Below are 12,274 nucleotides of genomic sequence, written 5' to 3' on the forward strand. Positions count from 1 at the left end.
GGACCCTGAAGAGGCCCTGACTGTGTCTGCCTCCTCCGGAGAAGCCCAAGTCAGAGAGTGATGCAAAGAGCTAATGAACAATGCTTCGCTGCCTTACCTGGCGCATCTCACTCGCTGCTATAGACTAAGGCAATACAGGCATACTGTTCTGAATAAGAGCATCTCTTTCTAGGAAAGATATAGACTTTGTACTAGCCTGTAAAACTGAGTTTTGGGGTTGTTCACCTACACAACCTTTGCTATGCAGCGTCTCATTTACAGGAGTGAAACAAATCTCACGGGTACAGCTGCTCTGCTCTTTGCTCCAAACTCCTGCGTGTGTTTCTCACCTCCTCCCAATACAGACCAGCCACTCTACGCGCTCCTCCCTCTACTTTTTCAGTGAACAACTGCGGTCAGCAGAGTCACCAAGAGCTCTTTAGGAGGATTATTATTATGCTGCCTATGGAAAAAACCAGTGCTTTCCCTGAGATGTCTCCATTTTTGCAGCCACAAGTGTATAGGCTACCATACCTGATGGAATAACACCAAACCATCCCTTTCTCCCGACTTGATCCGGAGAGGCTGGAGGTAAATAACAACATTCAAGTGCTTTTTGAGCCAGGCCGGCTGCAGGTTGTGGAGGGAGGAACGGTGTGGTCACTGGTGAGAGGAGCACTGGGGAATGGGCAAGTCTGCAATAGAAATAAAACAGTTTGCTGAGCCTTGTGTATCACTTAACAGTCAGAGCTGTTTAGAGAAAAGCAAAGTCTGACAAGGTGAATGGATGGTAGAAGATGCTTTTGTGCTATATATAAACATGGAAAAAAAATTGCTGACATTTCTGGAGTTATTCCAGATATTCATTTTGTGCAAAAGGCAGATTCTGGATGTGCTGACTGTGGATTGAATCCATCTTTATTTTGTCTCCCTGTCATTTTTGCTTTACATGTCGTGCGAGTTCACTCCTCAGCATCCCTGCTGCGTCACTCAGCTCGGCCCGGGAAAAGCAGAGCCCCCCGCCGCCCTCCTCCGCGTGGGCACGTTCCTTGTGCTGACCGGGCAGAACAGGACGGATTTCCTTCAGTGGCATTTCCTGATGATTTCTGACTAACTGCGGAGGAAGTCAAACCTAAAAAATGATGAATCTTTCATTTCTTATTTAAAAAATAACTAAAACCAACATCTCTTATTTTTGAACTGTAAACAACCTGCCTACTACCCTGCTGACTGCCTCATCTTCACGGATAAAATATACACCAAAGGCAAGATACATTTTCTGCTGGGAAGCTCTTACCCTTTTTGGGGAGCTTTCTTTGCCAGCGTCAGTACGTCGGGCTTGCTCAGTGCTTCTAAGTAAATAGTTCATAGTCTGAAAGAATGTTCCCTAAGATGCAAATGCCGGAGGAACACTTGCTCCCGTGGCCAAGGGCAAATCTCTCAGCCTCTGCCAGTTTGGAGTTTTGGGGCCCCAAGGGGCCCGGGTCCTGAGGCACTTCGATTTTGGAGGGGAACAGCTCGGCACCTCTGAAGCCCTGGCTGCTGAAGGGGATCTCAGCTGGAAGCCCCAGTGGTGGAGGCACCCAAACCCCACCAGGACTCCTGTTGGAAACCTTGGCTCCCTTTGCCTGGCAAGCCTGGCTGCTTCCCAAAAGCTACGTTAATACAAAACAGAGAGACCAAAGAGTTACCGAGACCTCAGAGATTTTATGAATCCCTTTATTACTCAACCCTCATCTCTCTCTGTAGAGGAACTGTCTCTCTCAGGCTGTACAAAAGGGCGCACTGAAACCTCGTCCTGGACTTTGATCTGAAAACCTAAAGGCAAAACCGATGTTTGCCTTCTGGCATCTCCTCCAGCGCTGGCAGACACCCTCCAGCACTGCCTTCATTTGACGTTTTGCCTTTTCCATCATCCCGTAACTCCACAAAACGCTCTGTGCCTTCCCCAAGAAAGCCGAGGCGCTTGCGGAGCGACATCCTCCTGGGGTGGGCGGCAGAACTGCTACTTTCATGTGGGGGATCTGTGTTTTTTTTCCTTGTGGGAAGAATACGGAGTAGGTCTTCCCCATTGCTCTGTGCTGTTCATGCGGGGAAAGAAGCTAAGAAATAACAGCAGCAGTAGCAAAACCAAGCCTCTGTTGATAGCGGCACAGGCAGAGGCACTTCCATGTAGCTGAGCTCCCAGACAAAGCACAGAACATTTTTGAATGAAGCAGCAAACCACCACAAACACTTGCAAGGAAAACACCCCCAAATTGCGTGAAACTTCAAAGCCCTCGATGAGAGCCCACCAGCAGAGCAAGGGCTTTTCAGGCTCTTACCCAGTGATGAATTTGCCAACGCTGAGCTCCCCGCGCTGTTGGAGCAGGGCGCGTTGGGGCTGTATAACAATGCGCTTATGCTAAAATCGGATGTGAAAGGAAAATCAAATATCAAAGTAGAACAAAACAGGACAATGAATGGAAGGTTGGGTCACTCCCTGCTCGCTCCTGCATTACAACAAGGCCCGGGATCAGCTCCCCAGGTGGGAAGGGGCTGAACCTCCGCCAGACGCATCCTTCGTGTTTAAGCGCTGGATGCGGTGCTGCTGACACCCAGAGCGCTCCTATAAATACGTACAACCGGCAGAGCAAAGTCGCTCTGCGCTCTCTGCCCTAAACAACTGGAAGAGGAGCTTTAGATGCTGTTTGATGGGGAAACGCAGATCTCAAGACCTGTCAAAACACAGCGTGCAGCCTGCATTAGTTGCTGGCAAAAGGGCAGGACTAAGACTCCGCAGACCCAGGTGCCGTCTCTGCCGCTGCCACCAGCCCTGGGGGAGTCACTGTCCCTCAAAGCGCACATGAAAAATCAGAAATAAAGTACAGGTCCCTTCATGAAAGCTCTTGGAGATCTACTGGAGAGAAATGAGAGATCGCCACTGTGGCCCAAGACCTGTAACCTTGCGTTGGTACAGTCCCCAGCCTGGACACGATACACAGGAATGCCCATGTTTGAGGTAGTGCTCTGTTGAGCATCTCAGGCTAAAAAAAGACCCAAGCAATTGCGCTCTTAACCAAAAGAGTTAGAGAGGCAAAAAGCACTGGGGTGGCAGGGAATTCCTGCCTTTTTGGAGGGGTTTGTGTTTCACGCCCTGTGAAGATGACCTGGGTTTGGTAACTGGCTGCTCCATGGCTTTTGGCTTCAGGGAAGTGTTTTACGTGCTTTGAAACTGCAGACGTGATTAGAAGGGCTAACCTCTACCAAGTGCTTACACAGTCATACTTTTTGCTATCAGTATTTTCCCGTTATTATTATCTAATCACCAAAGTGCTTTGCACAGAGGCGTGAGAAGTCTGAGAGCTTCCTGAATTTTGTGCAGCCTCATGCTGCTTCCTTTCAGCGCCGTTTATTCGCAGAGCCCAATTTCTCGATCGCAAGCTCAGAGGGCCTCGGCTCCCCCGGGCCGGGCTGTCCCTGCCTGCAGGGATGCTCCGGGTGCCGGGACCCTCTGTGACACCCCCCGCCGCTGCGCTGGGAAGCAGTCCCCACCACGGAGGGGACACGCCGCGCCATCGTGGCAGGGGCGGCGGTGGCTTCGGCACCGCTTGCTTCCCTCCGAGGGCTTGGGAGCTGGTGCAGGAGAGAGAGGGCACTTTTCTGGGGAGAACTCCCTGCCGAAAGGGCCATTCCCATCTCTGCTGGAGAGAGGACATGGAAGCAGCCTGTGAACTGGCAGTCAGACTTTATCTGACCTTTTATTTATCCGACCTGCCCTCCTTATAAGACTGAACACAAAATGTCACGCGGTTCCCTTGTATCAAGTCCCCAGGCATAGGCTTATCTAAATTACACGTCTGTGCTTCTTGAGTTGCGCAGCCAAGTTTCCATCAATGGCTCCGTAGGCGCTACAAGTCCCTCGATTCACCGCAGTGAGTATCCAGCCAGGATTACAAAGCACGCAGATCCAAAAGTGACACTTGCCTGAAGCAATAAATAAACTATTTCCCAAACTACCATGCTTGTTAGCCGCTAGGCTTGCTCAGCTCTGCTCCCGTGGACTGCCTCCTTTCCTCTTCAAAACCCTGGGATGCGCATGTGGGAAGGATCCCACGTCCCCAGCTCGCTGCACCTGGAAATTAGATTAACAGCAACTACGCTCCTCAGCACAGCGCAATTAAAGGATCAGGTTAAATAACAACTCTTCTGTGTATCCAAGCCCAGAGCATATGCTGAACAAATCTGTGCTCATGGTCTACATCTTCGGGCAGCAAGCGCGGCCCCTTCCTGCCCCTCGGCTACGGCGGGGGCAGGAGCTGGGGGGCTGCGGCTCTCCCGGGCCCCAGGAGGACGCAGACACGAGCCCAGGTTGCAACTTCATCGTTCTCTGTTTCTCAAGTCACCTGCGAATAATCTTCCTGATATATAGGTGTATGAAATTAATTTGCAAATTTGTTTGAATTTGCATCCAAATAATTTATGCAAACAAGTCACAGTCTAATAAAAGATTTAAAAAATGGAAAAAGCATTAAATGAAAAATGTGGACGTTTTCCCCATGAGCACCTTCGCTTATCAAAATAATTAAAGATCACAGCTACGTTTTATATTAATTTATTAGAAAAGAGATATATAGTTTAATGTGCAAATATATACAACACATTACGATGAAACATCAGGAAGGTATCGTCCCTCTGTCAATGAGGGAAGGTACCTTCCCTCTATCAATGACTCCTTCATAACAGAGATGACTGTTTAACGCTTCCCTACAGATTTACAAATACAAAAAATGTATAATGCTTCATTTGCACAAGACAAAAGTTTATTTTTATTTGAACAAAAAATATTCTGGCTTTGACATGGCAAAAGTCTGCTATTTTGGTGGCTTTTTTTTTTTTTTTTTTAAAACCTGAGCAAGTTTTGCGGAACAGGGGAACAAAGGAAAGGCATTGCCCTGTGCTTCGTTCTCATCACAGCATCTGATGGTCTTTGAATTACTAAACCACTGAATCACTTCAAGTGAATGCAACTCCAAAATCTAGATCTGTGGTGTAATTCGCGACACAGAAGAGAGCGGGCGCTACCGTTGGCAAAAGTGAGCTGGTTGAAAACACCGGGCTCGAGTTAGATGGCTGTTGACATTTCTCAGGTAAAGTGTTCCTATCTGCCAGTAAGGAATTTAATGCTGCCTCTTGTAATAAAGGAATTATAAAAGGAAAATACAGTTTAGTCCAAAAAGCAAATGAGTCTTGGATCCTGCTACGCCTTGCTGAAGTGGGTGATCATCGAAAGACTGCAGAGTAAGGCCATATTAGGATGTATTTCAAGCAGGTGTTTGACGCAGGCTATTTCTGTATTCCGCGGCCACAGACCATTCCAGTAAAAGAGATCCATCTTGTCTCTGATCTCCTCTCTCCCATGCCTGGGTGCTGGCACGTCGGCACACTCACCGGCCGTGCCAGCCGTGGGGGGAATCCAGCTGATTGCCCTAACAATAACCACAGGAACAAAACCATTGCGCTGGTTTGTTTTCTGCATTGTCCTGCAACCGAGCTTCACCTGGCAACTCCACAGAGCAACATTTCCAATTAAGCAGAAACTATTCTGCTCGTTTAGCGCTCCTCTCCATTTTAAATGAGAAATGCCAGCCGTGTTGGAGAAGGCACTACAAGTCCTGAGCCGGGCAACGCCAGCTCCCCCAGGAGACAAGAGTTTCCTAAGAGACCACTGGCCACCCCATGCTCATTCAGGTGCAGAGCCTCTCTCTGCATCAGCTCTTGCGATACTTTTTAAAGAAATACATACAAATAACAACATAACAGACCCACAGTAAAAAGAAGATGCTACCAGGAGTGTGCCTGCCTGACCCCGAAGCCAGCGCTAACCACAGGCTCTTGCCTGGGCTACATTTTCAGACATGACGCTGTCAAAAGCTGACTCAGTTTTCAGGTGCTTTCACAGGTTTTCCTTCCTCTTTGGCCACGGGATCAGTAGTTAAGAACAGACCTGATTAAACAGTAACTCCTTTTTGCTCCGTAGCATCCCTCCTCACCCACCAGTAGGCTCTCCGGGCGCCGGCCCTGGGCTGCTGCGGCTGGCAGCGGGGCAGCCCATAGGTATGTCCATCGCGTACCACAGCAGGGGCTGCTGTGGCTCTGTTCACACCAAAATCCTTAATGATGGGGTGGCCGCAGCAGATTTGGCCTTTGCCATCCTCCCACCATCTTCCCCCTCTTCCCCCTCTTTGGAGTATTGTGGAATTTGACTAAAACAAAACAAAACAAAAAAAGCCTTGGGGGAGGACTGCTCTGCTTTTAAAACTTTTTTTTTGTGTGTGTTTTTAATTGCTCCTGTTTCATGTGTTGTGCTTGTGCAAGAATGCATGTCACGGACCCTGGAGCAGCAGGTAAAAACAGACCTTAAATGAAAAACCTGAATAAACCCCCAAACTTAGCTTTTAGTTACAAACTGAAAGCTAGAAACCAGTGAGCAGCGTTTGATCAAGATAAGAGAGCAGTGGGGGCAAGCAGGGGACATGCAGAAGTTGAAAGGGCATCATTCTGATCTAAGGACAGTCCCTGCCAAGCTATATGTTTATGTCCTCTTAGGGAGAAAAAAAAATCCAAAAGAACTCTTTCTTTTCTAAACTTCTGAATGATCCATTAGCCAGGTTTGTCAAAGTTTAAATATTTTTACAAAGAACTAGAATAACAAGCGAGTCAGTTGTCTCCAGTAACTTGGTGTTTTTCCACTTCAGAAGATTTTTCTGACAGCATGAAAAGAAACACTCCAGTCAAACATGAGCTGATTTGTATGCTATTGCAATCTGCATTGGAGGCTGCCATGCCATCACTCTGCAATTTGGGATCTGCAGTAGCATAGCATAATTTTACCTGCCCTTTGTGGATGTTTTCCGTCCCCTACTGTCATACACGTCTTAGCTGGTCCTTTAACTCTCTCAGTACTGAAAAAAGCTTTCAGTGACATGTATTATTTGTACACCTTGAAAGAAAGGCAATTCTTTTGAGCGGAAAGGCAAACGTCTCTGTGACTGCGGCCCTTCCTTGCTTACCTCTCTCTGCCACCGCTGTGGCGGCGCAGCTCTCCGCCGCCTCTCCCCAAACCCACTTCCCTTGTTGCAATACCACACCCAGGGCACGGTTGCTGAGAGCTCTTCTAAATCAGCTTTAGGACAAAACAACTGGGTTTTAACAAACTAAATTTCACACCAGACAGACAAGATTTATACGGAAAAATCTGAATTCTTTTCAAAACTTTTAGGAACATTAACTTTCATTTCAGAGCTTTGCAGGGGGGAGGAGCAGAGTAGGAGGAAACAGTAGGTCAGCTATCTGCAGTATCAACCCCGGTTTTCCAAGCAGCTCTAGTCCAGGACACTTTATGCCCGCAGGCCTGGGTGCCCGGTTTGCCCCAGAGTCAGTAAAGGCGCTGGTGAGGCTCATTGTTCTTGCAGGGTAAGTTAGCAAGAGCCTGGTCACCACGGATCCCCAGCTTTGTATTTGCTCTAAAGAAGCAGCGAGACTTGCAAGCACTTCAGCTCTCTTGAGGTAGGAGAAAAATGTTGTTTCTGTTAGCTACGCTGCCTCTCCCAGCGGGACGTGCGACTGCCGTGTCTCTCAGCCTCCCAGAGTGCCCAAATGGCTGAAGCAGAATTGGTGCATGGAGGACAGTAAGTAGGAGCCTTGAAATGCCAGTGGTTTCTGCAATGACATTTCTACAACCTCCGTTTGGTAAATCAGCATTTTTGGGATGTCAGATTACAGTAATACAACGTGGTAGCAACAGGCACGTGAAGGGAGGCCAGCAACTTGGCACTGTCAAAGGAAATCTTTCGTAAGGGTCCTGGGCTGTCTGTCCTTGCTGGCAGGATCAGACCTCTTACGGCTAGTGGGACTTACCTGCACAAGCAAAGCCTGCAAGATCAAATCCAGTGTGGGACACTCAGCGGTACTGCATACTTCCATGATTCAAGTGGCTGTGTGCCACCTTAAAATAAAGATTGCAGCCAAGCTTTTAAAGTTAAATATGTTATAAACTATACACATATGTGATCCTGAGATAGTGCCTGTAACAAGTCCCAAGGTAGATAAGCTTCCTGAACCCAGAGGTCCTCATGCCGCGTAAGTGCATTGTTGTTTTATTTTGGCAGGCCTGCTAGCCTCTCTCAGAGCACGCTGCACTTCCTAATTCTCTTTTTTTTTGTGGGTGGGTCTAGTGAAACAATCAGTTTGATGACTGCTACCAGCAATTCCAACAGCATTTCTTCTGCAGTTCAGATGAAAGCATTCTTGATCCTTTGCCAGTTCTCCCAAGACTTGCAGAAACAGGCTCACAGCTTCCCTTTCTATTTTTTGGCCAGCCAAGAGCTGTGTGCCTGCAGCCTCCTGCTAGAGGAGCAGCTGTACTGTGCTGTGCCGAAGACACTCCTCAAGATAGGGGAGACAACAGCAGTAGGAATCAGACAGAAAGGCGACAAGTATCAGCCACAATGGAGAGAAGAAACTTAATATGATGGCCGTCATCCAGAGGGTCAAAGAGCATGCGTCCCAGTCCCATTGGTACATAGTCCTGTTTTGAGTTTCTGACAGCATCAGTTCAGACGTTTTAAACACAGGGGAAAAATATTTTCCAAAATTCTCTTTGCTTAAGCACTATATATTCAAAAAGTTCTTTTTATTGTTTCAGTATTTTAGCCCTTAGTTGATTAGTCACCAATACCTGTCAGATGCCCGCTGCCATAAAAGCACTCTGAGCACCCGCAGTACTTGTAGGAATATCAAAAAATAGCTTTAGCAACTGGGAATTATGCAACAGAGGGAAAAGGCAGGACTAACTAGATTAATGCAACATGTAGTGGATTTGTTAACATTAAGTGTATGACTCGTTGCAGAATCATGCCAGAAAATGGTACCATGTAGCTTACTGGTAAGGGCAGTAAAAAGGGTAATGCATTACTTTAATCATCAGTGAACCACTCACTCATTCGACATACTATTGCCAGCTGAAATCAAAGGTTTCTATTAAAAATGCCATTCCGTAAGCATCTTACAACTCTCTCTGCCTTTGAACTCTACTGTGATAGCTGCTTCATCAACATTGTGGTTCCAGTGCAAAAAAACATCCTCCAGATGCCAAATCTTCTTCCTTTAGACTTTCGATTGCCTCTCATCTGTCCATTCCTGCTTAGTGTTCTGTAAAGCTTGAGTCTTCTGTTCATCTACCTGGACATAGTCCACTCTCTGCTCCTCAGAGAGAAAAGGTTTCTGTGGGAGAGAGGAAAAAACCAACATATTAATTTTAGGGTTGAAAAGGGATGCTAGTGAAACTTGGCTTGGTTTTCTGTTTTCCTTTTCCCTTGTTCCTTGATTGCTTCACTTCACCTTGAAGCTCACAGTGACATCAGCTGACAAAAGTATTGCTTTACAGCCTGCTTTAGCTATAATTATCCATCTGTCACCCTGTCACTCAGCCCAGCACAGTGAGCGAGAGAAACGTGCTGTTCTGGCTATTTCCATGCAGATAATAATTCTCTTCTCATCCAAGCGATCCTGCTGCAGGGATAACCTAACTGCTAAAGGGAGAGTTTAAATTTAAGAAAGCTTAGGAGTCTTAAGTCTTTTGCATCCAGGACTATTAGATGATGGGGAAAATGATACACAGGACATAAAATGGCCCAAACCGACAATTTGTTGCATTGCAATTGTACCTACCCACCACCTGGGCAGGTTATAAGCTCTTTGGAACAAGGAATGTATTTTCTCAGTATGGCTAAGGAAATTGAAATGCTTTTGGTGATGCAAGAATAAAGATGCACATTTTGCCATGTTACAAAAGATGGTACAGTCTTAACCTGTGAATTTATCATGGGCTGTAAACTTGTTACTGCAAAGAGATTTGGGGGAAAACTAGCAGGAAAGGATTTGTGGAGACTTGATGAAAATGAAAGAGCATGCAGAGATCCTGCAAGCACCAACGAGCTTGCCCACAAGCCCTCATGGCTGCACGTCCCAACGCAGTCTCGTGCCCTCTGCCGAGCTCGTGTTAATGGCATCCTTATGAGTCACGCTAAGGACACCTTGTCATCACCTTAATAGTGCTTTTATTATATTAATCTTGAGCCTGCCACAAATGCAGTCAGCTGGAAACATGACTGGCTTCATCATGATACTTAGGGCACCTAGCAGAGTCCGACTCTCTGTCTTGTTTTCCTCCCAGCAGAAAAGAAGATAGGAGGCTGTGGGGTTTATCAAATGACTCGTACCTTCTGTACAGGGGATGGGGAAGCAGAATTAAAATCCAATGCTAAGTAATCAAGGTTAGATTTCCTTGTCCATGGGAAAGCACCACTGTATGGAGATGTTGCCTGTCTGTGTTCCTGTCAGGAAAGAAGAGAAACTTTTAATGCTCTTAAAACATGATCCCAGAAGGAAGCAGGACTACAACTGTGAGATGGGAGACTCGTCTGGCAGAAAGCGAGTGAGGAAGGTCAGCACCCATGTAGTTTTCTATGGCAAGTGTGTGTTTGGTGACTAACCACAAGATAAGTGGTGGATTACTGGTGGACTTGGCAGTGCTAGGTTAACGGTTGGATTTGATGATCTTAAAGGTCTTTTCCAACCTAAATGATTCTATGATTCTATAACACTGATTAATTGCAGGATGGCATAAAGAAACTGTGACAGCCTTTTCCTCCCAGTAATTATGGCAAAACAGCAAACTGGGCTGATTTTCATTCAATGGTATCAGGAAGGACCTGTGCCCAGCTTCTCAACCCAAGCCCTTGGAAGGCTCAGATTTGCAGGGGTGCCCTCTTAACCATCATCGTTATATGAGTTTGAAGACATGGTGGTAATTCTGTTCAAATCTAGCAACTGAAAATTAATCTCACAAAAATCACAGATGACCACAGATGTATGGAAGGCTTTATTTGACTAGAAAAATCAAATGGGGAGTAGTTACAACTAGAACTGCTCTCCTGTGCAGATTTTGATCTAGCAGAGGTGTGGATTAAAATTTGAGACTGTGGTTCATGGAGATTGTGGTCAGCTTTGCAATATATTTCTATAGCCATTGCCATTGGGCTTTGGCTATGGAGCCAAATCTGTAGACATTGGCTCAGATCAAGGGATTTGAGATCTATTTCTACCTAAAATTCAAAAGAAACTGAGATTTTGATCTTTGTTCTTTTGCAAGATATGGCTAAAGAGTGAATGAAGAAAAGGAAGCCACAAAGCCAGATGTTCTTCTTTCATGGGATGGGAAGTGGGGTTAGTGCCACCAGCCAAAGCAGAAGCAATAAGAGACTTTAATGGGAGTTCTGTTTCTGCACAATATTTGGTGTGTTTCTTTAGGAAGTGCACTAACGTCTTTCTGTCATTTCCTAGGAGATTTTGCAGGGCACACTTTTAAAAGGTGAAAAGATTTAATTTTCCTTTGCCTTAATGAGTTCTCATGTAAATATGGCTGATCCCTGTGATCTCTTGGAACTGCTCAGCAACATTCGTGGGCGAACAGCTGAGTTCTGCAGAGCAGAAGAAGGGCTTCCCTTATCTCTCTGTAAATTGGTCCCAGTGTCTTTGGTTTAAAACCGTTTCATCATTTTTTTAAAAAACAGAAGGCAAAGGACCAACCTCCTCAACATTTTTTCTTAGAAAACAAACTTCTGCATTCTCCATCAATGTGACAGAGCAGAATAAAGCAAAGGATGGCTGTGTGAAAATGAAGATTACCATATGAATGTAACTTTCTTCCTCTTCTCCGGAAACTGAATTGGCAAATATTCTTGCTGAATTAATACCGTCTCTTTCTGGTGAGATAAAGCTCATTCGATTGCTATGAAGAAAAACACAGGAGAGGTTAAGGAAGCATCTTACAGATGCTCTGAAATGAAGCCAAAGCCTGACACAGTCCATATGGTGAATAAACTCACACTAACGCTGCAGCCTTTATGGAGAGGATGTCCAAAACCACTCCTTAGTTCTAGAAAAAGTGTGCTATATCGCTGAATGTTTTTGTTAATTTTTTTTTTTCTGAGATTTATGAAAGTTTGCCATCTCTGGTATGACAGAAAGCATAAACCATTGCAGCAATTCTCCAACAAGGGGCACAGAGACAGATATCATTCATCCAGGTAATACGTGCTGATGAAGCAGTTGCTTAATTGTGCGGGTATCCACATTTTGGAGATTGCTGTGAATTAATCAGCTGCTGGAGGTGCATGCAGAGGAACTTGTCTGGCTTTGAACGCAGTGTAAACACATGCTATCGGTGCTACAGAGGTGGCTGCGACTCAGC

General features: G+C 46.0%; 1 protein-coding gene across 5 annotated transcripts in view; it reads right to left on the bottom strand.

Moving 5' to 3' along the window:
• Positions 1 to 404: 404 nt before the first annotated feature.
• The window catches only part of GAB3 (GRB2 associated binding protein 3), a 75,668-nt gene continuing 63,798 nt past the window's right edge, over positions 405 to 12,274 (bottom strand). For 4 of the 5 annotated variants that reach the window (XM_087748535.1, XM_087748534.1, XM_087748537.1 and 1 more), the window contains 3 exons: positions 11,710 to 11,812; positions 10,242 to 10,355; positions 4,567 to 9,243 (listed from right to left, as the gene is read on the bottom strand). In XM_087748535.1, coding sequence (XP_087604661.1) covers positions 9,127 to 9,243; positions 10,242 to 10,355; positions 11,710 to 11,812 — 334 coding nt within the window. In that variant the 3' untranslated portion in view covers positions 4,567 to 9,126. Of the gene's footprint in view, positions 675 to 4,566; positions 9,244 to 10,241; positions 10,356 to 11,709; positions 11,813 to 12,274 lie in introns of those variants that run through there. The other variant, XR_015702558.1, reaches the window with a different exon arrangement.

This window comes from Nipponia nippon, unplaced genomic scaffold, assembly GCF_047370975.1.
Source record: "Nipponia nippon isolate SJK-2023a ecotype South Korea unplaced genomic scaffold, ASM4737097v1 scaffold_12, whole genome shotgun sequence".
In the NCBI taxonomy this organism is placed as follows: Eukaryota; Metazoa; Chordata; class Aves; order Pelecaniformes; family Threskiornithidae; genus Nipponia; species Nipponia nippon.